At 40.3% G+C, this 28,000-nt stretch overlaps 1 protein-coding gene and 1 long non-coding RNA gene across 4 annotated transcripts; one reads left to right on the top strand and one right to left on the bottom strand.

Annotated features, from left to right (window-relative positions):
* Nucleotides 1-124: 124 nt before the first annotated feature.
* zgc:165604 (uncharacterized protein LOC792578 homolog) lies at nucleotides 125-27,505 on the top strand. Its single transcript, XM_058627448.1, has 7 exons — nucleotides 125-823; nucleotides 2,199-2,353; nucleotides 2,828-2,894; nucleotides 23,925-24,056; nucleotides 24,808-24,963; nucleotides 25,575-25,697; nucleotides 27,170-27,505. Exons 1-7 carry the CDS (start codon nucleotides 760-762, stop codon nucleotides 27,352-27,354), a joined length of 882 nt encoding a protein of 293 aa, XP_058483431.1. The 5' UTR covers nucleotides 125-759; the 3' UTR covers nucleotides 27,355-27,505.
* On the bottom strand, nucleotides 21,844-27,061 carry LOC131458383 (uncharacterized). Of its 3 annotated transcripts, none has more exons than XR_009240086.1 (5): nucleotides 26,314-27,061; nucleotides 25,525-25,729; nucleotides 24,752-25,028; nucleotides 23,916-24,073; nucleotides 21,844-23,778 (listed from the first exon to the last, which is right to left on the bottom strand). It is a non-coding gene; the product is annotated as an uncharacterized LOC131458383 (long non-coding RNA). The 3 variants fall into 3 exon arrangements; XR_009240085.1 differs by having other exon boundaries at nucleotides 24,596-25,028; XR_009240084.1 differs by having other exon boundaries at nucleotides 23,916-25,028.
* Nucleotides 27,506-28,000: the final 495 nt, after the last annotated feature.

Raw genomic sequence — 28,000 nt, forward strand, 5'->3', positions numbered from 1 at the left:
GTTTTTCAGTTAACTTCGAGGCAAAGACGTTACTACCAGTTGAAGATCAGCTGTTGTGATTTATGTGGATTCACGAGCAGACACACTCTTTCACTGACATTTGTCTTGTTTTGGTTTTTATGTAAATCCCCTCAATACTTTTACGTTAACTTGTAAAAACATTAAAGACATACAACAACGAGACAGGGAGACTCACACTGACTCCAAAGCAACGCAACAACAGGTGAGTGAACCTTTCATTCTCACAGGACCTGGACACGAGCGATGAGAACCCTGAAATAATGGAAACTGCAGAGGCTAAAGACGGACGTCTGCTTTCACATGTCTGAGGATGAGAGGATGGACGTTACAGGAAAATACATTAAATAGACCAGGGCTAAAACTGTACATACAAACATTAAAAAAAACAATAAATCAAAAGGTGACCTTGAGGGTCAGATTTAATAATCTAGGAAGTTTTGTGTAATTCTTTCCAAGTCCAAGAAGCAAAGACGTCACACATTTCATTTTAACTACATCTTGGCAGCAGGAAAGTGTTGGAGCTGAACACACACACACACACACACACACAGATTTCTGTGTGTGTTTCATTAACAAACTTAACCAACAACAGCTTTGATTGTCAGACAGTGAATAATGAAGTGGAGAATAAAGGAGGGGGAGCTCAGTAGATTAATCATGCATGCCTAGTTTTTCTGTGTGTCTGTGTGTGTGTGTGTGTGTGTGTGTGTGTGTGTGTGTGTGTGTTTCCACTCAGTTATGGGTTCTGGTGGAAGATGGATGTTCTGGACTGTGTGTGTTTGCTTCACCACTCTGGAGAACGGTGAGTACGTCCGACGTCTGCTATTAACTTTAATAATAACTCAACATTTTCTTTTGAAAAACTTCAACAATTATTAGTTTTATTTAATTCGTTTTTATTCTTTTTTTCTGCTGAAATGTCAACGTCAGTTTTTCATCATTCGTCATTTGTTTTTTCAAACTACACATGTTAACAACTGTGAAAGAGCTCAAAGGTCTGAGCAACAGATTGATTTGGCATTAAAAGTATTTCAAATGTAAGATTATTATATATTTATATATGGAAGAGTCTGGTGAGGGAAAACCAGTAACTACAACTTCACCAATACATTTCACACACAGGTACACACGTCTCAGACTCCTCCTTTTATTAATAGATTCCTTTTATATGTTTACATTATGAATTATTTATCCTTCCATTTAAAAACAAATGAGCTGTTGTTCCTCTGTCTGTCACACACACACACACACACACACACACAAAAGGCCTGGGAGGACAGAGAGGAAGAGGAGGGTTCATTATTTCGCTAATAAAGAAGAGGGAGGACTGGTGTATGTGTATGTGTTGTTTGTTGTGTTGTATGTGGTGGTAGTTGTGTTGTATGTGGTGGTTGTTGTGTTGTATGTGGTGGTGGTTGTTGTGTTGTATGTGGTGGTTGTTGTTGTGTTGTTTGTGGTGGTTGTTGTGTTGTTTGTGGTGGTGGTTGTTGTGTTGTATGTGGTGGTTGTTGTGTTGTTTGTGGTGGTTGTTGTGTTGTTTGTGGTGGTGGTTGTTGTGTTGTATGTGGTGGTTGTTGTGTTGTATGTGGTGGTTGTTGTGCTGTATGTGCTGGTGGTGGTTGTTGTGTTGTATGTGGTGGTTGTTGTGTTGCTGTATGTGGTGGTTGTTATGTTGTAGGTGGTGGTGGTTGTTGTGTTGTATGTGGTGGTTGTTGTGTTGCTGTATGTGGTGGTGGTTGTTGTGTTGTATGTGGTGGTTGTTATGTTGTAGGTGGTGGTGGTTGTTGTGTTGTATGTGGTGGTAGTTGTGTTGTATGTGGTGGTTGTTGTGTTGTATGTGGTGGTTGTTGTGTTGTATGTGGTGGTTGTTGTTGTGTTGTTTGTGGTGGTTGTTGTGTTGTTTGTGGTGGTTGTTGTGTTGTTTGTGGTGGTGGTTGTTGTGTTGTATGTGCTGGTGGTGGTTGTTGTGTTGTATGTGGTGGTTGTTGTGTTGCTGTATGTGGTGGTTGTTGTGTTGTTTGTGGTGGTTGTTGTGTTGCTGTATGTGGTGGTGGTTGTGTTGTATGTGGTGGTTGTTGTGTTGCTGTATGTGGTGGTGGTTGTTGTGTTGTATGTGGTGGTGGTTGTGTTGTGACAGATTTGACTCACTTTCTTCTTAATTCCTTAAATCCACACAGTTGCTCTCAGAGTAACGATGAGACAGATCAGTGTGGAGGTTGTGCAGGGACACACTGTCATCTTGCCCTGCTCCTTCTTCACCTCCAGCCCTCTCTCCAGACTCAACATCATCTGGACTCTGGCTCCTTTCTCCAGCCCAGAAAGTCCAATACAGGTCTAAACACACACGCGCACGCACGCACTACAGTACAAACCTAGCAGATATCACCTGTCCTCATCATTATTCACCTGTCCTCATCGTCATTCACCTGTCCTCATCATCATTCACCTGTCCTCATCGTCATTCACCTGTCCTCATCATCATTCACCTGTCCTCATCATCATTCACCTGTCTTCATCGTTATTCACCTGTCCTCATCGTCATTCACCTGTCCTCATCATCATTCAGTAACGGATGTGAAGTACAGTAACTTCCCAAAAAACATACTTAAGCAAAAGTAAAATTACAAGTTTTAAAAATTACAAGCACACAAAAAACCTTACTCAGTTACAATAACGTGAGTAAATGTACTCCATTACTTTCCACCTGTGATTGTAACCACAACAGACGGATTCTCTGGACTCTGCTCGTCCTCTCTCCATCATGAACAGAACACAATAGTTTGACTCTCCACTCTGTCTCCTCCAGGTGATCGTGTATGACCATGGACAGGTGATTGAAGACCCGTCCCTCACTGGCAGGGTGGGTTTTACAGGTATTATCTTATGTTCACTTCATTATAGTAATACACTTTGTTTATCTTTGTTTTTCACCATGACTCGTAGATCTGTAGATCTGAAGATCTGAAGACATGGATGTTTACAATCAATTTATCCTGAATAACCATTTCAAATCTCCAAGAACAAACTGTTTTTCTACTTGAAAGTCAAAGGTTGAAGGTGGAAATCCTTTTTTCTTTTTTTGTGGATTCTGATAAAACACCTAACCTTTCAGAAATTCAGTCGTAGTTCAGGACAAAAAGCTCAGTCTAAGCAGAAGATGACTTGTATCTGAGGTTATGAGTTCAAATATCACTATGATGTGGATTTTTTTGGGTTCAAGAGTCAATAAAAACAATGAAAAGCTCAAAGAAAAATGCTAGATCTCTGCGAGCAGGTAGCTCAGTAGAGCTCTGATCCGGTGTGGCGGGTCAGGTTCTGCAACCACTGGGTTGCCTTGTTCTTGCAGGTTTAGTTTCACAATGGCAGGGTTGTCCCAGTCTGGCAGGTTCAGTTCTGGTCCAGCAGGTTCGGTTCCACAATCACTGGTTGTTTAGTAACTGCAGATTAAACATGAACAGAACATAAATGAGTCTTGTGTGTGATGAACGTGTGTGCGTCAGTTTTCCACTGTATGCTTGGACTAGTCTTGGTTAAAGGGATAGTTTTAAGTGTGATAGTATGAACTATTATTGACACATTATTTATTGATTTATTTATTTATTTCGATCATGACATTTAGATCACTCATCACACAAAAGTGCAGTTCACACAATATACATAACCGAAAGGGAAAGCAGGAGAAGCAAAGCTATTAGCTATTAGCTATTAGCTATTAGCTATCTAGTCCCGCCCCCATTATCATCATACATTTCATTTCATCATTTGTTTAGTTTTTTGTTTTATGACATTTTGACAAAGAAAACATGTTTCAGCATCAGGTAGCACTCAGAGATATAGTCTAGCTCTAGACTCATGTGTCCATGATATTCCGTCGCGCGTGACATTGTCGACTTGTTGCCTGGCATATTCAACTTCCCAGAAGTCACAAAATAATTATCAGCACAGACAAATCACTGTTTTACATCATTAAAAAAATAAATTATTAGCTCCTCCTCCTCCAGGAAGTGCACAGGTTGTAGGACCTCCTACTCCATAAATAGAGGCCTGGACAAGACATGTGTCCTCCTTTGTCCCTTTGTCTGCTGTTGTCTGATGTGTGTCATGTGTCTTTTTACTTCACTCAGTCTTCACTTGTTTTTACTTATTCACCTGAATGCTGATGATAATGATGATGAAAAACAAGTCACATTAATCCTGATTTTTAAACATTATTTAATACTGAATTTTGTTTGAATAATCTTATATTCACAGCAGCGTCACTACCTCATACAATCATGCTTCAAAACACCTGAACTGTCTCTTTAACTGCAGCTGTTCCGAGGTCTTGATGATCACCATGATTTACACCATGGAAGGAAACACTGTGATGTTTTATTCACTCACATTTTTGCTCCTGTAATTTAAAGATTTCAAGCCAACTTTACACAAAAGAAATCAAATCAAATAAATAATAATAGTTGATGAATAAATAAATAAGGTTGAGAAAAGTAGTAACATTCTGACTTAACTGTAGCTGCCATTTAAAACCTAAATAATATGCTATACTGTTTTACTTGACATTCACCTGCCCCCGTCCAAAACCAAAATCAGTCAAAAAAGTCATAGTATAGTATTCAATTCAATTTTATTTGTATAGCGCCAAATCATAACATACATTATCTCAAGGCTCTGTACATAGACAACATCAAGGAGAGCAGAGAAACACAACAGTTCACACAATGAGCAAACACTAGGCATCAGTGGAGAGAAAAAACTCCCTCTTAACAGAAGAAGAAGAATTCTCTGACAGAACCAGACTCAGAGATGTGCAGCATCTGCCTCGACCGGTTGGGGTGAAAGGAAAATGGGGGACAGAGGAGAGGTGGGGGACACCAATAATAATGGTGATGATATGTATGATATGGATAGCCTCGAAAACTGGATCTTGATCCTGCAACCTGCAAGATGAGAATACAGAGAGAGAGAGAGAGAGAGAGAGAGGGAAGGAAGGAAGGACACAAACTAGGGAGAGAAAGAGACAAGGTTAATGACATATAATGACAAAGTCATAATCATACCCTGAGTGTGAGAGAGTGAATGTGCGTGCACCACAGGAAAATCCCCCAGCAGTCTAGGTCTATGGCAGCATAACTAAGAGCTGGTCCAGGTTTCCCTGAACCAGCTCTAACTATAAGCTTTATCAAAAAGGAAAGTTTTAAGTCGAACTTTAAATACTGAGAGAGGCTCCGCCTCCCGAGCTGTCATTGGAAGCTGGTTCCACAGGAGAGGAGGAGCCTGGTAACTGAAGGCTCCGCCTCCCATTCTGCTCTTACAGACTCTGGGAACCACAAGTAAACCTGTATTTTGTGACCTAAGTGGTCTGTTTGGGTGATAAGGTAAGATTACATTTACATTACATGTCATTTAGCAGACGCTTTTATCCAAAGTGACTTACAATAAGTGCATTTAAACATTTGGGTACAAATAAGAGCTAGAAGTAAGAAAGAGCTTCAAGTAAGCCAAACTATGAAGTGCTAGTCATAAGTGCGATGTATAAGTTTGTTTTTTTTTGTTTTTTTTTTCCCGTCGTCGTCTTAGTCAATGTACAGTCGGAAGAAATGTGTTTTTAGTCGGCGGCGGAAGATGTGGAGGCCTTCCACTGTCCTAGGTCTTTCAGGTATGAAGGGGCCTGACCATTAAGTGCTTTGTACGTGAGGAGGAGGATTTTAAATTGAATTCTAAACTGTGGGTGGAGCCAGTGTAGAGAAGCTAACACTGGAGTTATGTGGTCTCTCTTTCTAGTTCCTGTCAGAACTCGTGCTGCAGCATTTTGAATGAACTGAAGGGTTCTAACAGACTTGTTGGAACATCCTGATAATAAGGAGTTACAGTAATCTAATCTAGATGTAACAAAAGCATGAACTAGTTTTTCAGCGTCCTGTTAGCACAGAATGTTTCTAATGTTCATAATGTTCCGCAGGTGGAAGAAGGCTGTTCTGGAAATGAGTTTTATGTGTGAATCAAATGACATTTCCTGGTCAAAAGTAACTCCAAGGTTCCTCACAGTGGAACTGGAAGCCATGGTGATGTCATCTAAAGTGACAATGTGATCAGAAAGTGTCTGAGACATGTCTGAGACATTCCTGGAGTTGAACAACCTGATTTATTTCATCCGGCCTCATTGATAAATATAAGATGAGTCAGTCCCAATATGAGGGAGGAGTATGTCACGTGATCATGTGTCAGAGTCTGAGACAGAGACAGAGGCAGAGATGACGACCACATTTTATGATCCTATTTTCAATACGACCAGTCAAAACTTCCTGAATAATTAATGTTCAGAGCAGTCCTGTGGTTGTGGACCAGAACCTGTCGACTGCTGGACTGGGACACCCCCGCTGTTGTGGAATCTTGCAGGTCTCTAACAACTGCCCAATTTCAAATAATAATGGATGAGAAACATAAGAAACACCAAGAAATTCACCTTAAGATCATCGGCACAAATAGCTTACTCTGTCAGAAGTGAGTCGTGGCCAGCAGGGCGCGAGTGAGTCGTACCCCCCAGTGGCCAGCAGGGCGCGAGTGAGTCGTACCCCCCAGTGGCCAGCAGGGCGCGAGTGAGTCGTACCCCCCAGTGGCCAGCAGGGCGCGAGTGAGTCGTACCACCCAGTCAGGCTCACTGGACTCGCCAGAGTCCATCAAGCAAAACAGTTGGAAGGGTGGTGGGTGCCCTCTTTGTTTTTCTCCATGACTTGTAGACCTGGGTTCAATTCCTGAGAAGCACATGGATGTTTACAATCGATTTATCATTAACAACCGTTTCAAAACTCCAAGAACAAACTGTTTTTCTACTTAAAGGTCAAAGGTCAAAGGTTGTAGGTGGAAATCCTTATGAAAAACTTAAGAACACCAAGACATTTGACCAACACTCAGGACAAATAGTTCAGTCTAATCAGAATATGATTTGAATCTGTGAGGTTATGAGTTCAAATCTCACCATGAAATAACTTTTACATCATTTTAAAACTTCCAAACAAAAATAGTAAGAATAGCTTGTGTGGTAAGAATAAGACTTGCATGTTTGAGGTTGTGAGTTCAAATCTACGTGTGATGTGAAAGATTTTTTGACATTGAAGATTGAAAGGAGACGAAAACACGTGAATCTCTCAGGAACTCTTGGGGCAGTCGCTGTGTTCACAACCACAATTAACGTTTTTCAGTCCACGAGGTGACAAGTTCACTTCCACAACCGCAGGGTTGTGTCAAACCATAAGAGGGCAAGTTCTGTACCACAACCACGGGGCGGGGTTGTGCAGCTGAAAGGGGTGAAGATTTTTATTTTTTTTTGCCTCGAAACCGGACCTGCCGGACCGGATCAACCCCATGTGGTTAGGGTTATTTTGGTGATTTGGTGATTTTGGACGACATTCTTGACAGTATGAAGGCATTTTTTGACCGTGATTGTGTGTTTACATGTGGAGCAGTGACGTCACATTAGCAGCAACAGCAGGCGTAATCTGAACACCTGTGATCGGATCTCTCAGGTCGGATGTTAACAGCAGGTGTGAACAGAGCGTCAACAGAACATCTAAGAAATGTGTGGATCATTTAGGCAGCAGTGACCACATGTTTGTCTCCGCTGTCCTCCGTCCTGCTTCTGTCTCTGTGTGGAAGAAGAAGAAGCGCCGACTGATAAACACAAAGTGGAACATTCCAAATATATCGACACAGAGGGGAACCGCGGACTGTACCAAGTCACGGAAAGTATACCATGGCCTTCACATCAGTGTCGCTTTGTGTAGGAGCAGCTCCACCTGAAATTAATCAATGTTCATGTTCTCATTGAAATGCTGCCACCTGCTGGACGAACGTTTCCCCTTCATCTTTTAGAAGCTGCTGAAAGGATCCACTTTTAGTTCTGATCTTAAAAGTCTCAACATAGATGATTAAGTCAGTGTTGAAATTATGTTGTGTACAGCTTCAGCTGCTCGTATACTACACTATGACTGATTGTTTTTGACTGATTTTGGACGACATACTATACTATGACTCAGTGGTGGAGTCCAGGGTATACCTACTTATTTTTCAGTCAGAATTGCGTACACCCACTTCTAAATCCCCCCCTGTCTGTGAGCCACCCTCCTCTGTCTCTAATTGGCTGGTACTCGCTGCTTTCACTGATTAGATTGGTTCACTTTAGGCATGAGGACTGATGAGCCAATCAGAGGCAGAGTAGGGCGGGTCATGCACCTCAGGGGCCAGTGAAAAAAAACAAAACAAAACAAAAACCTCAGGTGCCAGTGCCACTTGACTACGATAACGGCAGCAGACCAAACAACAGATGAAGAAATAACACAACAAGCGGCGGTGTGTGTGAGTTTTCAGCAGACACATAACAACCGCCCTGAGCGTTGGAAAACACCAAAAGCATGAGAACGTTGAAGTGTAACAGGCAGCTGAGCTTCAGACCCGTGTTCCTCCACCACAAGCCCCGCCCATCGCTGACGTCTCTGAGCGCGAGCAACTCCTGATGCGTTCAGCGTACAATCTATGAAGAGGAAATATCAGCCTCCAAGGTGGAAATCATCAGTATTTATGTTCAAAGTTGAAGAACTTGTACTTTTATGACAGTGCACCTTTAAGTTTATCTGATTGCTTTTGATGTTTAGAAGAGAATGATTTGTGTGTTTTATTTAAATGCAAAACCAACTTTTTAACCCTTTTAATACTTATATTTGGGACTCTGAAGACCCTACCAGTCGCCAAAGTGTGGAAAAAGAATACTCAGTCCTTTTTTCGTTGTCCCCCTAAGTATAGGTGATTTTGGACGACATACTATACTATGACTCTTTTGACTGATTTTGGACGACATACTATACTATGACTCTTTTGACCGATTTTGGACGACATACTATACTATGACTCTTTTGACTGATTTTGGACGACATACTATACTATGACTTTTTTTAGGTGATTTTGAACGACATACTATACTATGACTTTTTTAGGTGATTATGGACGACATACTATACTATGACTCTTTTGACAGATTTTGGACGACATACTATACTATGACTTTTTTTAGGTGATTTTGAACGACATACTATACTATGACTTTTTTGACTGATTTTGGACGACATACTATACTATGACTTTTTTTAGGTGATTTTGGACGACATACTATACTATGACTCTTTTGACAGATTTTGGACGACATACTATACTATGACTTTTTTGACAGATTTTGGACGACATACTATACTATGACTTTTTTTAGGTGATTTTGGACGACATACTATACTATGACTTTTTTTAGGTGATTTTGGACGACATACTATATTATGACTCTTTCGACAGATTTTGGACGACATACTATACTATGACTTTTTTGACAGATTTTGGACGACATACTATACTATGACTTTTTTTAGGTGATTTTGGACGACATACTATACTATGACTTTTTTTAGGTGATTTTGGACGACATACTATACTATGACTCTTTTGACAGATTTTGGACGACATACTATACTATGACTTTTTTTACTGATTTTGAACGACATACTATACGATGAGTTTTTGGACTGATTTTGGACGACATACTATACCATGACTTTTTTGACAGATTTTGGACGACATACTATACTATGACTTTTTATAGATGATTTTGGACGACAAGCTATACTATGACTTTTTTGACTGATTTTGGACGACATTCTGTACTATGACTTTTTTGACCGATTTTGGACGACATGCTATACTATGACTTTTTTGACAGATTTTGGACGACATACTATACTATGACTTTTTTTAGGTGATTTTGGACGACATACTATACTATGACTTTTTTTAGGTGATTTTGAACGACATACTATACTATGACTTTTTTAGGTGATTATGGACGACATACTATACTATGACTCTTTTGACTGATTTTGGACGACATACTATACTATGACTCTTTTGACTGATTTTGGACGACATACTATACTATGACTCTTTTGACCGATTTTGGACGACATACTATACTATGACTTTTTTGACTGATTTTGGACGACATACTATACTATGACTTTTTTTAGGTGATTTTGGACGACATACTATACTATGACTCTTTTGACAGATTTTGGACGACATACTATACTATGACTTTTTTGACAGATTTTGGACGACATACTATACTATGACTTTTTTTAGGTGATTTTGGACGACATACTATACTATGACTTTTTTTAGGTGATTTTGGACGACATACTATATTATGACTCTTTTGACAGATTTTGGACGACATACTATACTATGACTTTTTTGACAGATTTTGGACGACATACTATACTATGACTTTTTTTAGGTGATTTTGGACGACATACTATACTATGACTTTTTTTAGGTGATTTTGGACGACATACTATACTATGAGTTTTTGGACTGATTTTGGACGACATACTATACCATGACTTTTTTGACAGATTTTGGACGACATACTATACTATGACTTTTTATAGATGATTTTGGACGACAAGCTATACTATGACTTTTTTGACTGATTTTGGACGACATTCTGTACTATGACTTTTTTGACCGATTTTGGACGACATGCTATACTTGGACTTTTTTGACTGATTTTGGACCACATACTATACTATGACTTTTTTGACTGATTTTGGACGACATACTATACCATGACTTTTTGACTGATTTTGGACGACATACTATACTATGACTTTTTTAGGTGATATTGGACGACATACTACACTAAGACGTTTTTAGGTGATTTTGGACAACATACTATACCATGACTTTTTGACTGATTTTTGACGACATACTATACTATGACTTTTTTAGGTGATTTTGGACGACATGCTGTACTATGACTCTTTTGACTGATTTTGGAAGACATACTATACTATGACTTTTTTAAGGTGATATTGGACAACATACTACACTATGACGTTTTTAGGTGATTTTGGACGACATGCTGTACTATGACTCTTTTGACTGATTTTGGACGACATACTATACTATGACTTTTTATAGATGATTTTGGACGACATGCTATACTATGACTTTTTTAGGTGATTATGGACGACATACTATACTATGACTCTTTTGACTGAATTTGGACGACATTCTATACATTGACTTTTTTGACTAATTTTTGACGACATACTATACTATGACTTTTTTGACTAATTTTTGACGACATACTATACTATGACTTTTTTTAGGTGATTTTTGACAACATACTATACTATGACTCTTTTGACTGATTTTTGACGACATACTATACTATGACTTTTTTAGGTGATTTTGGACGACATGCTGTACTTTGACTTTTTTGAGTGATTTTGGATAACATACTATACAATGACTTTTTTAGGTGATATTGGACGACATACTACACTAAGACGTTTTTAGGTGATTTTGGACAACATACTATACTATGACTTTTTTGACTGATTTTGGACGACATACTATACTATGACTTTTTTTAGGTGATTTTGGACGACATACTATACTATGACTTTTTTGACTGATTTTGGACGACATACTATACTATGACTTTTTATAGATGATTTTGGACGACATGCTATACTATGACTTTTTTAGGTGATTATGGACGACATACTATACTATGACTCTTTTGACTGAATTTGGACGACATTCTATACATTGACTTTTTTGACTAATTTTTGACGACATACTATACTATGACTTTTTTGAGTAATTTTGGACCACATATAATACTATAACTTTCTTGACTGATTTTGGACGACATACTATACTATGACTTTTTTGACTGATTTTGGACGACATACTATACCATGACTTTTTGACAGATTTTGGACGACATACTATACTATGACTTTTTTAGGTGATTTTGGACGACATACTATACTATGACTTTTTTGACTGATTTTGGACGACATACTATACTATGACTTTTTTTAGGTGATTTTGGACGACATACTATACTATGACTCTTTTGACTGATTTTGGACGACATACTATACGATGACTTTTTTGACTGATTTTGGACGACATACTATACTATGACTTTTTATAGATGATTTTGGACGACATGCTATACTATGACTTTTTTAGGTGATTATGGACGACATACTATACTATGACTTTTTTAGGTGATTTTGGACAACATAATTTACAATTACTTTTTTGACTGATTTTGGAAGACATACTATACTATGACTTTTTTGACTGATTTTAGACGACATACTATACCATGACTTTTTTGACTGATTTTGGACGACATACTATACTATGACTTTTTTATTATTCTCAAAATTCTGACCTGGACGGGAAAGTTATGTACACCTGGTAAGTCAGAGAATCTTCATCAGAATGAATGGCTCACACCATCAGAAGAAGACTTGGATCTCTGAGGTTGTGAGTTCAACTCTTGCAATCAACTGAACTTCCTCCAACTGTAGAACTTCAGACCAACATGAGAATTTAAAAATACCAGCAACGTGTTGTTCTGCAGGTCAGTAAGAATAGCTCGTGCTGGAAGAATAAGACTTGTACCTCAAAGGTCGCGAGTTCAAGTCTTATAGTCAACTCTTTGAGTATGAGGTTCAAAGTAAACAGTCAAAAGCTCTATGAGAACCTGGAGAAGAGAAGTTGCAGGTAGCTCAGTGGACAAGAATGCTGCTGTGAAATCCACAGCTCATAGGTTCAGTTCTTGTGAGGACCAAGATATTTTAAAGGTCAACATCCAAAGTGTAGATTGAAAGGAGACCGAAAGTCCTAAATAGAGCAGGAATTGGTGGTGCAGTGGTTTTGTTCACAACCATGGGAATGTGTGAGTTACAAGGTGACTGGTTCAATACCGCAGCCTTGCAGGGCAGGTAGCAAGAGGACAGGTTGGAGCAGGGGCATGGCAGGTAGTAAGAAGTGAGGAGAGGCAAGGGAGTTAGAGGAGGAGGAAGAGCAGGGCAGGGAGTGAGAGGAGGAGGAAGAGCAGGGCAGGGAGTGAGAGGAGAGGAGGGGAAGGGAGTTAGAGGAGGAGGAGCAGGGCAGGGAGTGAGAGGAGAGGAGGGGAAGGGAGTTGGAGAGAGGCAGGGGGGGGCAGGAAGAGGTCAAAGGTCAAATACTTTATATTACACTGTGCAGCAAAAGGTAACCGCATTAAGACACTTAGGTGGTGGTGGCCTTCGGCCACCACCACCCAACTGTCTTAATGCGGATTTAAGAGAGTTGGATGGGGGTGGGGGCCTTCGGCCCCCACCTGTTTTGCTTGCTGTACTTAGGAAGTGCACCGAGTCCAGTGAGCCTGACCGGGGGGGTACGACTCACTCGCGCCCTGCTGGCCACTGGGGGTACGACTCACTCGCGCCCAGCTGGCCACTGGGGGTACGACTCACTCGCGCCCTGCTGGCCACTGGAGGGTACGACTCACTCGCGCCCTGCTGGCCACTGGAGGGTACGACGCACTTGGGGCTGGTCACCTGGTGTGCTGTGTGGTTGTGTCAGTCAGCAAGAAGTTAGGTTTGGGTCTGCTGCTGCAGGGTTGGGAACTGGAACTGAACCTGCCACCTCACTGTTGAGACACACCCTTACGGTTGGGAGCAAACCCACCACGCCACAAAGGCCGCCTTTCGTCTAAGATTGCTGTCTGCTTATAATCTTGAGTTTGGATGTGGAGCTTTAAAAAGCACCTGCTCCTCACAAGAACTGAACCTACGACTTCAGGACTTCACTGCAGCGTTCTTGTACACCGAGCTACCGGCTCTTCACAGTTCTTCAGGTTCTCTTAGAGCTTTTGACTGTTTACTTTGAACACTGAACTCAAAGACTTGAGTTGATCATAAGATTCAAACCAACAACCTCAGACATACAAGTACTCTTCTTCCAGCAGGAGCTGTTCTTCCTGAGATGCAGAACAATACTTTGCTAGTATTTCTAACTTCTTATTTTGGTCTGAAGTTTGAAAGTAGTGCAGAAGTTCAGTTGACAGTAAGAGTTGAACTCACAACCTGAGAGACACAAGTCATCGTCTGACGGAGTGAGCTAGTCGTACTGATGATCTCATGGTGAATTTCTTGGTGTTTCTTAAGTTTTGTCCAAAATCAGTCAAAAAAGTCATAGTATAGTATGTCACCTGATCAAGTGTCAGAGTATAAGACAGAGACAGAGATGACGACCACATTTTATGATCCTATTTTCAATACTACCAGTCAAAACCTCCTGAATAATTAATGTTCAGAGCGGTCCTGTGGTTGTGGACCAGAACCTGTCGACTGCTGGACTGGGACAACCCCGCTGTTGTGGAATCTTGCAGGTCTCTAACAACTGCCGAATTTTATATAATAATGGATGAGAATCTTAAGAAACACCAAGAAATTCACCATGAGATCATCAGCACGACTAGCTCACTCCGTCAGACGATGACTTGTGTCTCTCAGGTTGTGAGTTCAACTCTTACCGTCAACTGAACTTCTGCACTACTTTCAAACTTCAGACCAAAGTAAGAAGTTAGAAATACTAGCAACGTATTGTTCTGCATCTCAGGAAGAACAGCTCCTGCTGGAAGAAGAGTACTTGTATGTCTGAGGTTGTTGGTTTGAATCTTATGATCAACTCAAGTCTTTGAGTTCAGTGTTCAAAGTAAACAGTCAAAAGCTCTAAGAGAACCTGAAGAACTGTGAAGAGCCGGTAGCTCGGTGTACAAGAACGCTGCAGTGAAGTCCTGAAGTCGTAGGTTCAGTTCTTGTGAGGAGCAGGTGCTTTTTAAAGCTCCACATCCAAACTCAAGATTATAAGCAGACAGCAATCTTAGACGAAAGGCGGCCTTTGTGGCGTGGTGGGTTTGCTCCCAACCGTAAGGGTGTGTCTCAACAGTGAGGTGGCAGGTTCAGTTCCAGTTCCCAACCCTGCAGCAGCAGACCCAAACCTAACTTCTTGCTGACTGACACAACCACACAGCACACCAGGTGACCAGCCCCAAGTGCGTCGTACCCTCCAGTGGCCAGCAGGGCGCGAGTGAGTCGTACCCCCAGTGGCCAGCAGGGCGCGAGTGAGTCGTACCCCCAGTGGCCAGCAGGGCGCGAGTGAGTCGTGGCCAGCTGGGCGCGAGTGAGTCGTACCCCCAGTGGCCAGCAGGGCGCGAGTGAGTCGTACCCCCCCGGTCAGGCTCACTGGACTCGGTGCACTTCCTAAGTACAGCAAGCAAAACAGGTGGGGGCCGAAGGCCCCCACCCCCATCCAACTCTCTTAAATCCGCATTAAGACAGTTGGGTGGTGGTGGCCGAAGGCCACCACCACCCAAGTGTCTTAATGCGGTTACCTTTTGCTGCACAGTGTAATATAAAGTATTTGACCTTTGACCTCTTCCTGCCCCCCCCTGCCTCTCTCCAACTCCCTTCCCCTCCTCTCCTCTCACTCCCTGCCCTGCTCCTCCTCCTCTAACTCCCTTCCCCTCCTCTCCTCTCACTCCCTGCCCTGCTCTTCCTCCTCCTCTCACTCCCTGCCCTGCTCTTCCTCCTCCTCTAACTCCCTTGCCTCTCCTCACTTCTTACTACCTGCCATGCCCCTGCTCCAACCTGTCCTCTTGCTACCTGCCCTGCAAGGCTGCGGTATTGAACCAGTCACCTTGTAACTCACACATTCCCATGGTTGTGAACAAAACCACTGCACCACCAATTCCTGCTCTATTTAGGACTTTCGGTCTCCTTTCAATCTACACTTTGGATGTTGACCTTTAAAACATCCTGCTCCTCACAAGAACTGAACCTATGAGCTGTGGATTTCACAGCAGCATTCTTGTCCACTGAGCTACCTGCAACTTCTCTTCTCCAGGTTCTCATAGAGCTTTTGACTGTTTACTTTGAACCTCATACTCAAAGAGTTGACTATAAGACTTGAACTCACGACCTTTGAGGTACAAGTCTTATTCTTCCAGCACGAGCTATTCTTACTGACCTACAGAACACCACGTTGCTGGTATTTTTAAATTCTCATGTTGGTCTGAAGTTCTACAGTTGGAGGAAGTTCAGTTGATTGCAAGAGTTGAACTCACAACCTCAGAGATCCAAGTCTTCTTCTGATGGTGTGAGCCATTCATTCTGATGAAGATTCTCTGACTTACCAGGTGTACATAACTTTCCCGTCCAGGTCAGAATTTTGAGAATAATAAAAAAGTCATAGTATAGTATGTCGTCCAAAATCAGTCAAAAAAGTAATGGTATAGTATGTCGTCTAAAATCAGTCAAAAAAGTCATGGTATAGTATGTCTTCCAAAATCAGTCAAAAAAGTCATTGTAAATTATGTTGTCCAAAATCACCTAAAAAAGTCATAGTATAGTATGTCGTTCAAAATCAGTAAAAAAAGTCATAGTATAGTATGTCTTCCAAAATCAGTCAAAAAAGTCATTGTAAATTATGTTGTCCAAAATCACCTAAAAAAGTCATGGTATAGTATGTCGTCCAAAATCACCTAAAAAAAGTCATAGTATAGTATGTGGTCCAAAATCACTCAAAAAAGTCAAAGTATAGCATGTCGTCCAAAATCGGTCAAAAAAGTCATAGTACAGAATGTCGTCCAAAATCAGTCAAAAAAGTCATAGTATAGCTTGTCGTCCAAAATCATCTATAAAAAGTCATAGTATAGTATGTCGTCCAAAATCTGTCAAAAAAGTCATGGTATAGTATGTCGTCCAAAATCAGTCCAAAAAGTCATAGTATAGTATGTCGTTCAAAATCAGTAAAAAAAGTCATAGTATAGTATGTCGTCCAAAATCTGTCAAAAGAGTCATAGTATAGTATGTCGTCCAAAATCACCTAAAAAAAGTCATAGTATAGTATGTCGTCCAAAATCACCTAAAAAAAGTCATAGTATAGTATGTCGTCCAAAATCTGTCAAAAAAGTCATAGTATAGTATGTCGTCCAAAATCTGTCAAGAGTCATAATATAGTATGTCGTCCAAAATCACCTAAAAAAAGTCATAGTATAGTATGTCGTCCAAAATCACCTAAAAAAAGTCATAGTATAGTATGTCGTCCAAAATCTGTCAAAAAAGTCATAGTATAGTATGTCGTCCAAAATCTGTCAAAAGAGTCATAGTATAGTATGTCGTCCAAAATCACCTAAAAAAAGTCATAGTATAGTATGTCGTCCAAAATCAGTCAAAAAAGTCATAGTATAGTATGTCGTTCAAAATCAGTAAAAAAAGTCATAGTATAGTATGTCGTCCAAAATCTGTCAAAAGAGTCATAGTATAGTATGTCGTCCAAAATCAGTCAAAAGAGTCATAGTATAGTATGTCGTCCAAAATCACCTAAAAAAAGTCATAGTATAGTATGTCGTCCAAAATCAGTCAAAAAAGTCATAGTATAGTATGTCGTCCAAAATCACCTAAAAAAGTCATAGTATAGTATGTCGTCCAAAATCTGTCAAAAAGTCATGGTATAGTATGTCGTCCAAAATCAGTCATAAAAGTCATAGTATAGTATGTCGTCCAAAATCAGTCAAAAAAGTTATAGTATTATATGTGGTCCAAAATTACTCAAAAAAGTCATAGTATAGTATGTCGTCAAAAATTAGTCAAAAAAGTCAATGTATAGAATGTCGTCCAAATTCAGTCAAAAGAGTCATAGTATAGTATGTCGTCCATAATCACCTAAAAAAGTCATAGTATAGCATGTCGTCCAAAATCATCTATAAAAAGTCATAGTATAGTATGTCGTCCAAAATCAGTCAAAAAAGTCATAGTATAGTATGTCGTCCAAAATCACCTAAAAAAAGTCATAGTATAGTATGTCGTCCAAAATCAGTCAAAAAAGTCATAGTATAGTATGTTGTCCAAAATCACCTAAAAACATCTTAGTGTAGTATGTCGTCCAATATCACCTAAAAAAGTCATTGTATAGTATGTTATCCAAAATCACTCAAAAAAGTCAAAGTACAGCATGTCGTCCAAAATCACTTAAAAAAGTCATAGTATAGTATGTCGTCAAAAATCAGTCAAAAGAGTCATAGTATAGTATGTTGTCAAAAATCACCTAAAAAAAGTCATAGTATAGTATGTCGTCCAAAATTAGTCAAATAAGTCATAGTATAGTATGTTGTCTAAAATCACCTAAAAACGTCATAGTGTAGTATGTCGTCCAATATCACCTTAAAAAAGTCATAGTATAGTATTTCTTCCAAAATCAGTCAAAAGAGTCATAGTACAGCATGTCGTCCAAAATCACCTAAAAAAGTCATAGTATAGTATGTCGTCCAAAATCAGTCAAAAAGTCATGGTATAGTATGTTGTCCAAAATCACCTAAAGACGTCTTAGTGTAGTATGTCGTCCAATATCACCTAAAAAAGTCATAGTATAGTATGTCGTCCAAAATCAGTCAAAAAGTCATGGTATAGTATGTCGTCCAAAATCAGTCAAAAAAGTCATAGTATAGTATGTGGTCCAAAATCACTCAAAAAAGTCCAAGTATAGCATGTCATCCAAAATCGGTCAAAAAAGTCATAGTACAGAATGTCGTCCAAAATCAGTCAAAAAAGTCATAGTATAGCTTGTCGTCCAAAATCATCTATAAAAAGTCATAGTATAGTATGTCGTCCAAAATCTGTCAAAAAAGTCATGGTATAGTATGTCGTCCAAAATCAATCCAAAAACTCATAGTATAGTATGTCGTTCAAAATCAGTAAAAAAAGTCATAGTATAGTATGTCGTCCAAAATCTGTCAAAAGAGTCATAGTATAGTATGTCGTCCAAAATCTGTCAAAAAAGTCATAGTATAGTATGTCGTCCAAAATCTGTCAAAAGAGTCATAATATAGTATGTCGTCCAAAATCACCTAAAAAAAGTCATAGTATAGTATGTCGTCCAAAATCACCTAAAAAAAGTCATAGTATAGTATGTCGTCCAAAATCTGTCAAAAAAGTCATAGTATAGTATGTCGTCCAAAATCTGTCAAAAGAGTCATAGTATAGTATGTCGTCCAAAATCACCTAAAAAAAGTCATAGTATAGTATGTCGTCCAAAATCAGTCAAAAAAGTCATAGTATAGTATGTCGTCCAAAATCGGTCAAAAGAGTCATAGTATAGTATGTCGTCCAAAATCAGTCAAAAGAGTCATAGTATAGTATGTCGTCCAAAATCAGTCAAAAGAGTCATAGTATAGTATGTCGTCCATAATCACCTAAAAAAGTCATAGTATAGTATGTCGTTCAAAATCACCTAAAAAAAGTCATAGTATAGTATGTCGTCCAAAATCACCTAAAAAAAGTCATAGTATAGTATGTCGTCCAAAATCTGTCAAAAAAGTCATAGTATAGTATGTCGTCCAAAATCGGTCAAAAGAGTCATAGTATAGTATGTCGTCCAAAATCAGTCAAAAGAGTCATAGTATAGTATGTCGTCCAAAATCAGTCAAAAGAGTCATAGTATAGTATGTCGTCCATAATCACCTAAAAAAGTCATAGTATAGTATGTCGTTCAAAATCACCTAAAAAAAGTCATAGTATAGTATGTCGTCCAAAATCAGTCAAAAGAGTCATAGTATAGTATGTCGTCCAAAATCGGTCAAAAGAGTCATAGTATAGTATGTCGTCCAAAATCTGTCAAAAGAGTCATAGTATAGTATGTCGTCCAAAATCAGTCAAAAGAGTCATAGTATAGTATGTCGTCCAAAATCACCTAAAAAAAGTCATAGTATAGTATGTCGTCCAAAATCACCTAAAAAAAGTCATAGTATAATATGTCGTCCAAAATCAGTCAAAAGAGTCATAGTATAGTATGTCGTCCAAAATCAGTCAAAAGAGTCATAGTATAGTATGTCGTCCAAAATCACCTATAGTTAGGGGGACAACGAAAAAAGGACTGAGTATTCTTTTTCCACACTTTGGCGACTGGTAGGGTCTTCAGAGTCCCAAATATAAGTATTAAAAGGGTTAAAAAGTTGGTTTTGCATTTAAATAAAACACACAAATCATTCTCTTCTAAACATCAAAAGCAATCAGATAAACTTAAAGGTGCACTGTCATAAAAGTACAAGTTCTTCAACTTTGAACATAAATACTGATGATTTCCACCTTGGAGGCTGATATTTCCTCTTCATAGATTGTACGCTGAACGCATCAGGAGTTGCTCGCGCTCAGAGACGTCAGCGATGGGCGGGGCTTGTGGTGGAGGAACACGGGTCTGAAGCTCAGCTGCCTGTTACACTTCAACGTTCTCATGCTTTTGGTGTTTTCCAACGCTCAGGGCGGTTGTTATGTGTCTGCTGAAAACTCACACACACCGCCGCTTGTTGTGTTATTTCTTCATCTGTTGTTTGGTCTGCTGCCGTTATCGTAGTCAAGTGGCACTGGCACCTGAGGTTTTTGTTTTGTTTTGGTTTTTTTCACTGGCCCCTGAGGTGCATGACCCGCCCTACTCTGCCTCTGATTGGCTCATCAGTCCTCATGCCTAAAGTGAACCAATCTAATCAGTGAAAGCAGCGAGTACCAGCCAATTAGAGACAGAGGAGGGTGGCTCACAGACAGGGGGGGATTTAGAAGTGGGTGTACGCAATTCTGACTGAAAAATAAGTAGGTATACCCTGGACTCCACCACTGAGTCATAGTATAGTATGTCGTCCAAAATCAGTCAAAAACAATCAGTCATAGTGTAGTATACGAGCAGCTGAAGCTGTACACAACATAATTTCAACACTGACTTAATCATCTATGTTGAGACTTTTAAGATCAGAACTAAAAGTGGATCCTTTCAGCAGCTTCTAAAAGATGAAGGGGAAACGTTCGTCCAGCAGGTGGCAGCATTTCAATGAGAACATGAACATTGATTAATTTCAGGTGGAGCTGCTCCTACACAAAGCGACACTGATGTGAAGGCCATGGTATACTTTCCGTGACTTGGTACAGTCCGCGGTTCCCCTCTGTGTCGATATATTTGGAATGTTCCACTTTGTGTTTATCAGTCGGCGCTTCTTCTTCTTCCACACAGAGACAGAAGCAGGACGGAGGACAGCGGAGACAAACATGTGGTCACTGCTGCCTAAATGATCCACACATTTCTTAGATGTTCTGTTGACGCTCTGTTCACACCTGCTGTTAACATCCGACCTGAGAGATCCGATCACAGGTGTTCAGATTACGCCTGCTGTTGCTGCTAATGTGACGTCACTGCTCCACATGTAAACACACAATCACGGTCAAAAAATGCCTTCATACTGTCAAGAATGTCGTCCAAAATCACCAAATCACCAAAATAACCCTAACCACATGGGGTTGATCCGGTCCGGCAGGTCCGGTTTCGAGGCAAAAAAAAATAAAAATCTTCACCCCTTTCAGCTGCACAACCCCGCCCCGTGGTTGTGGTACAGAACTTGCCCTCTTATGGTTTGACACAACCCTGCGGTTGTGGAAGTGAACTTGTCACCTCGTGGACTGAAAAACGTTAATTGTGGTTGTGAACACAGCGACTGCCCCAAGAGTTCCTGAGAGATTCACGTGTTTTCGTCTCCTTTCTTACTATTTTTGTTTGGAAGTTTTAAAATGATGTAAAAGTTATTTCATGGTGAGATTTGAACTCATAACCTCACAGATTCAAATCATATTCTGATTAGACTGAACTATTTGTCCTGAGTGTTGGTCAAATGTCTTGGTGTTCTTAAGTTTTTCATAAGGATTTCCACCTACAACCTTTGACCTTTGACCTTTAAGTAGAAAAACAGTTTGTTCTTGGAGTTTTGAAACGGTTGTTAATGATAAATCGATTGTAAACATCCATGTGCTTCTCAGGAATTGAACCCAGGTCTACAGGTCTACAAGTCATGGAGAAAAACAAAGAGGTATACAACATATAGGTTTCTGATGAAGTAAATTTTATAATCCTATTTTCAATAATAAGGTACCGGAAGCAAACGTGGCACCTTGTGGACTGAACAAAGTCACCACACCATGAAGTCCTAGTACATTTGGGACTTTTCTTCTCCTTTCAATCTTCACGTTGGATGTTGAACTTTAAAATGTCTTACTCTTTACAAGAATTGAACCTGTGACCTCAGGACTTGTTTACATTGATCATGATGATTTGAAATCACAATCTCAGGCACACAAGTCTTCTTCTTACAGCATGAGCTATTCTCACTGAGCTTTCTTGGTGAAGTTTGTAAACCACTCACTCTCCCACACCAAACTCCATAGAGAAAATCAGTGATTTTAGCTGGCGGGGACACAGGAGCTGCTGGTCCTCTGCTGCCCTCGTGTGGTCTCATTGTGTCACTGAGGTCAATCTGAACAAAGGATTTCAAACACTGAAGAGACAAAATAAGACATTAGAACTTAGTGATGGAGGCAGCAGTGGATCAACAACTCCTGTGTGTGTGATGTTAAAATTACTGATTTTCTCTGTGGACTTTGGTGTGGGAGAGTGAGTGGGTTCCTGTGAGGAAAAGTCTAACAGTGAGATACAGACATGAACATGTGACGTCAATATCACAGACTTAACCTGATTTTATAAGCTGAGTCTTTTGTTTAGTGGCTAAAATCAGTTTTTTTCAGCCTTTGTGTTTTTTGTGGGTTCTAGGCACAGGGGGCGCTCACAGCACAGTCAGTGCTGAATTTGTTTCACAATCTCATACAAACCACATGTCAAAAACCCAAATTATAAATGATATTCTTATTTTTACATCTAACATTAGTGAAAGAAAGCTAGCTAGCCTTTATTCAAGGCTAGCTAGCTTCTCCCGATGTTGAAATTGGAATCCTTGTTGAAATTGAAGACGCAAACGCACGGTGGAGAGTTTGAGTTTGGTTTTTGAAGTTTTTTGAAGTTTTTTGTTTGAGAGCCTTTAGTTTTGTTGTTGTTTTGTTGACCGACACAAACACACACACATTCAAAGTCACGTACCTTGAGAGGGATTTGAACCCATGATGTTGTGAGTAGAGAAGCGACTTCCTTGACCTCCGGACTATTTTCAGCGCTGGTAATTACTCCCACAGAGACAGACCATCAGAGTGAAGGAGGAGTCAATGTCGTCAAAGGACAGTTTGTCCTCATCATTCATTGATGAAAAATTATGTCTTCAATGAACTTATTCATCTGCCACACTTGGAGGTGTCCTCGTCAGGCTCTGCTGCCACTACGTTTCACATCCCGCAAAAAAACCACAAACATGGAATTGAACCCGTGACCTTGTGGACTGAACAACGTCACCACGCCATGAACTCCTGACAGATGCAGGACTTTTTGTCTTCTTTCAATCCTCACTTTGGATGATGAGCTTTAAAATGTCCTGTTCTTTATAAGAATTGAACCTATGACCGTGGAACCTCAGAGAAGTGGTTTTATCCACAGATCCACCTGCTCCAACACATGCTGAGGTTTTCTTAGATCTTTTCTGTCTATATTGAATCTTAAACTAGTCTACAAGTCTTACAAAAATCTCAGGACTTTATACGGAGTCCTTGTGGTCGTTGTTCTTGTCCGACAGGTTCCGTTTCACAACCACGTCCAAAATTAAAAAAGGACTGTCCCCAGTTTTCTGGAACCAAACTTTGTACAGGATCAACATCACACTCGCCATCACAACTGGAAGACTTCTGTGTTTGTGGGAAATTCTTATGAAGAACAAGACTTTTAAAGTTCAACGTCCAAGGTGAAGATTGAAAGGAGATGCAGAGACCCAACACATCAGGGATTGGTGGAGTGGAGGCTTTGTTCTCCAGTCCATGAGGTTGCAGGTTCAGTTCCAGAACTGCAGTCTTGTCCCAGTCTCGGCATGACAAGGTCCACAGCCGCTGGGACCTTCTGGTTACACAAGATATGACTTAATCAGAACTTTTCTTATTTTGCTGGGATATTTAGCCAGAATGAGTGGTGTAATAAAACGATCATGTTATTATCATCGTACGCTTTTTGGATTTTCAGATTGGTAACATAATTACATGCTGCAGGTATTCCCTGGAGTGCAGATATTGTCCTGAACAACACACGCGTGTCAGACGCTGGTGTTTACCGCTGCATGGTCAATAACCCGCCAGAGACCGCAGACCCGGGTGTAGGAGAACTGCTGCTCAGTGTTCTGGGTGAGTTTCTCCTCATCCTGAAAACAATAGTGAGGGTCATCATAGACATCCCTCACCCCTAACCCCAACCTTCACCATCAAAACTATATGAACTAACTCTAAAACCAGGTCTGACAAAATGTCCCCACAAAGATAGGTTTGTAGGTTTTTAGACCTCACAGAGATATAAATACAAGAATACATTTCTAAAACTGTAGTTTAGATGAGTGAGAACGTCACAGATATGTGTCGTGGTAATTCCAGACAAACTTCAAATGAAATGGTAAAGGTTGCCAAAGTTACGTGAATATCTGCTGGGACTGTTCATTGGAGCTGCGTGGTGAAGGAAACAGCAGCTGTCATTGGCACATGCATTACTTTTGTTTGTACATAGGTTTCTGATGAGTAACTCTATAGTAAATATATCTGATGTTGTCAACATGAATGAGGAGACTCCCTCATCCCAATTCCCAAGAAACCAGCAACAAGTAAAACAAACTATTTAAAAAAGTTTCTTTAAAAACAAGCACAAAAACGTCTGACTGTGAGGTTCACTATACCAGAACCTCCTGTGCTGGAACAATCAGCTCCCAGGATCCACCTTCAACCATCTCACACATACACGCACGCACGCACGCACACACACACACAGGGAAAAGCCAAAGTCATTTATTTATTTATTTAAGCAGGAAATGAGTCGGGTTTTTAAGTTTGACCTGTTTTTGAATCTGTCTCGTTTCACCCATCATGACCTTGTTGTTGATTTGTGCAGCTCCGCCCTCGCTGCCCGTGTGTCAGTGGGATGGAGACGTTGATGCAGGAGGAAGCGTCACACTGTCCTGCTCTGTGACAGAAGGAGTCCCCACTCCACAGATCCACTGGGACAAACTGAATCCACAGGAAATCTCACTTCCCATTATCATGGAGGGTCAGTGACGCACACGCACGCACACGCACCGCGTTCACTGAGCTCAGGGATTGTGATGTTTGTGTCTGCAGTGAACAAAAAGAGAAACATGTAATAGTTGAACACATTTTTAGTTTTTCCATGAAAATGATTATGTTAAAAGTGTTTTTTTGTCATTTAAAGGGAAAGTCAGCTTTCTTCCTCCATGTTTGCTACAGTAAAATATTTATTATATAACTTTGGAGTCTTGTTTCTGACCTCACTAACATACATACGTCGTTCATGTTTGCAGCAATGTTACTGTAGAAATATGAAGAAAAATAAAGTGTTCAACAGCAATATTCATTTTTTCTCGTCATGTAAATTTACTGTAGATATTTTATTTCTGATAAAAAATATTAAAATAACTTTTAATTCCTTCATGTCAAAATTGTTTGAGCAATCTTAATGTCGACATATAGAGACTAATCAGGGTCTAATGATGAATCATTAAAAATGATATAATTGACGAGAAGCTTAAATCTGTACAGAATTCACAGAAAATGTAATTTTCAGCTATTTCTTTCTTCCTTCATGTTTCACCTCAAACAAACAAGCTTGACCTCTGTCCTCTCTCTGTCTTTCTGTCTCAGGTGACGTGTCCGGCTCTGTCCACATGATCAATGTGTCCTCTCGGACGTCCGGCCTGTATCGCTGCTCTGTCTCTAACCTCCTGGGGACAGAGAACTGCTTTGTCCATCTGTCCATCTACAACAGTCAGTAGTCGTCTCATTTCAGGGTCTGGATCCTGTGAAGTGTGGATTCGTTGTCACAGTGTCACACAGTGGGCGTGTCCTAACTGACACACGAATCGCCCACTCCTTCTCATGCACTTGATGTTAGTGCATTTTTTTAAATTTGTGGTGGAGGAGGAGGAGGAGGAGGAGGAGGAGGTGAACAGCTCCTCCTCTGTGGACGCTCGATGCTCACAGTGTCCAGCAGAGGGCAGCTTTAGCTCGGCCTATCCCTGTCTCTCATATACATATACATACACATACACATATACATATACATATACATATATGTATATATGTATATGTATATATATGTATATATATATATATATGTGTATATAGACATAAATACAATGACAGTGCTCCAGTACAACTGTACTGTAATAATATACAAACGTTCACACTGTCAGGTCAAAACTTTTAAAATAACGCGTCAACAACAAATCTATCGTTGACAGAGACAGGCCGCGCTAACGCTGCCCTCTGCTGGACACTGTGAGCATCGAGCGTCCACAGAGGACAACGTTGCTGTTAAACTGTAAATACGTCATATCTTAATACACAAACCACATGTTTGAAATATAAAGGACTCTCTCACCTCGAATTATGTCAAAACTTTGCTCCGGGACACAGAAAAATGTCTATTTCAGATTTATATTTGTTTTCTCTGCTGCAATGTTCCGGTGAAATGCATTCTGGGATACACGGCGTGTAATAATATTTGACTGCAGTTACATAAGCATCCACACCGCGGCAGCAGAGCACACGACACTGATGTGAACAGAGCTGCACTTCCTCCGTACTTGTGAAGTAGTCCCGTACTTGTGAAGTAGTCCCGTACTTGTGAAGTAGTCCCGTACTTGTGAAGTAGTCCCGTACTTGTGAAGTACTCAGCCTCAGTCCAAGTTCGGTTCCAATTCACAAGTCCGCGGAGCAGCGAGTACGGTTCTCATACCCGGAAGTGTTCTCGCTCCGCCGGGTTTACCCAGTATGCACCGGAACATATCTGCAGAGAGAACAAATATAAACCTGAAATAAAACATTTTCTATGTCTCGGAACGCATGTTGAACATCATTTGAGGCGAGAAATGAGTCATTTAGAAATCAAAAAGGTGATTTGTGTATTAAGATATGACGTATAATGTATAGTTTGGCAGCGACGTTGTCGGAGGTGAACGCTCGATGCTCACAGTGTCCAGCAGAGGGCAGCGTTAGCTCGTCTCTTTCATTAGATCTGTTGTTGACACGTTATTTTGACCTGACCGTTATAAAGTTTGTAGAGATTGTTTTATTTATTTTACCTTTGAATTTGATATTAAACTACTGCGCACTTACCCAGGATCCAGACCCTGAAATGAGACACGGCTCGAGTCTTTTCGTGCAGCCACCTACATCTGCTTTTTCCCCTTTTATCAGTCAAATCATTGAGATAAGAGTTTTGTCCTCCGCTGCAGCTCCGGACACTACCTCGGGCATCCTGCAGGCGGTGCTGCTGACCTTGTCCATGAGCCTGGTGCTGGTGGCGCTGCTGGTGCTCGGGACGTGGCTCCATCGCACAGGTCAAGACGGGAGGAGTGAGAGGAAAGACGAGGACGAGTTAAGAAACCCTCAGACTGTGATGAAATGCTCTTTTGTTTGATTTGTCAAAGTCGACAGAAATGTAAAGAACTGTTTACAGCCTGAACGACTCACACTCACTGTGTATTCACAATTCTGATAGTTGTGCTATTTTGATTACAAAGAAAACATGTACAGTTGACCTGCAGATGACTGTTAAACCTCCATTTAAAGCCTTAAATAAAATTGAACTTACAGAACGCAAACACATGGAAGAGAGTGATGTCTTACATGTGGGCCACGCCACGCTGATTGTACTCAATTCTGCTAAATGACATGTAAAGTAATGTCACGCTGCTTCTGAGTTGTTCTGGAGCTTGAAGCTTTTCATTCGAGTACCATGGGAAACTTTCCTTAAATAAGTCACATGGACAAGTTGATTTGAAAACAAAGACACAAAAAGACCTTTAATTTAAATAGGGGGGGGATCACATAAAAAACTGTACAGAACATTTAACATTGACTTAAATTTCTTAAATAAAAGACCCCCCACCCCGCAAAAACATAGCTAAAGTAATAAAACAGAGTTGGTTGGTGAATGATACATTTTGTGCAAAAGTATTAATTTGATTCTTCCCAAACTGCACATTTCCGCGTGAAGAGCGACTCTCCACACATCAGCTCTGCCTCTGAGTCCCTGCCCCAAAAACCTCAACATAGTGTCTCAA

This window comes from Solea solea, chromosome 4 (genome assembly GCF_958295425.1).
Source record: "Solea solea chromosome 4, fSolSol10.1, whole genome shotgun sequence".
NCBI classification, from domain to species: domain Eukaryota; kingdom Metazoa; phylum Chordata; class Actinopteri; order Pleuronectiformes; family Soleidae; genus Solea; species Solea solea.

Coding starts and splice junctions, on each gene's coding strand:
- zgc:165604 (XM_058627448.1), top strand. CDS start 760: ATGGGTTCTGGTGGAAGATGGATGTTCTGGACTGTGTGTGTTTGCTTC. Junction 824..2,198: donor CTTCACCACTCTGGAGAACG/GTGAGTACGTCC, acceptor AAATCCACACAG/TTGCTCTCAGAGTAACGATG. Junction 2,895..23,924: donor TGGCAGGGTGGGTTTTACAG/GTATTATCTTAT, acceptor TACATGCTGCAG/GTATTCCCTGGAGTGCAGAT.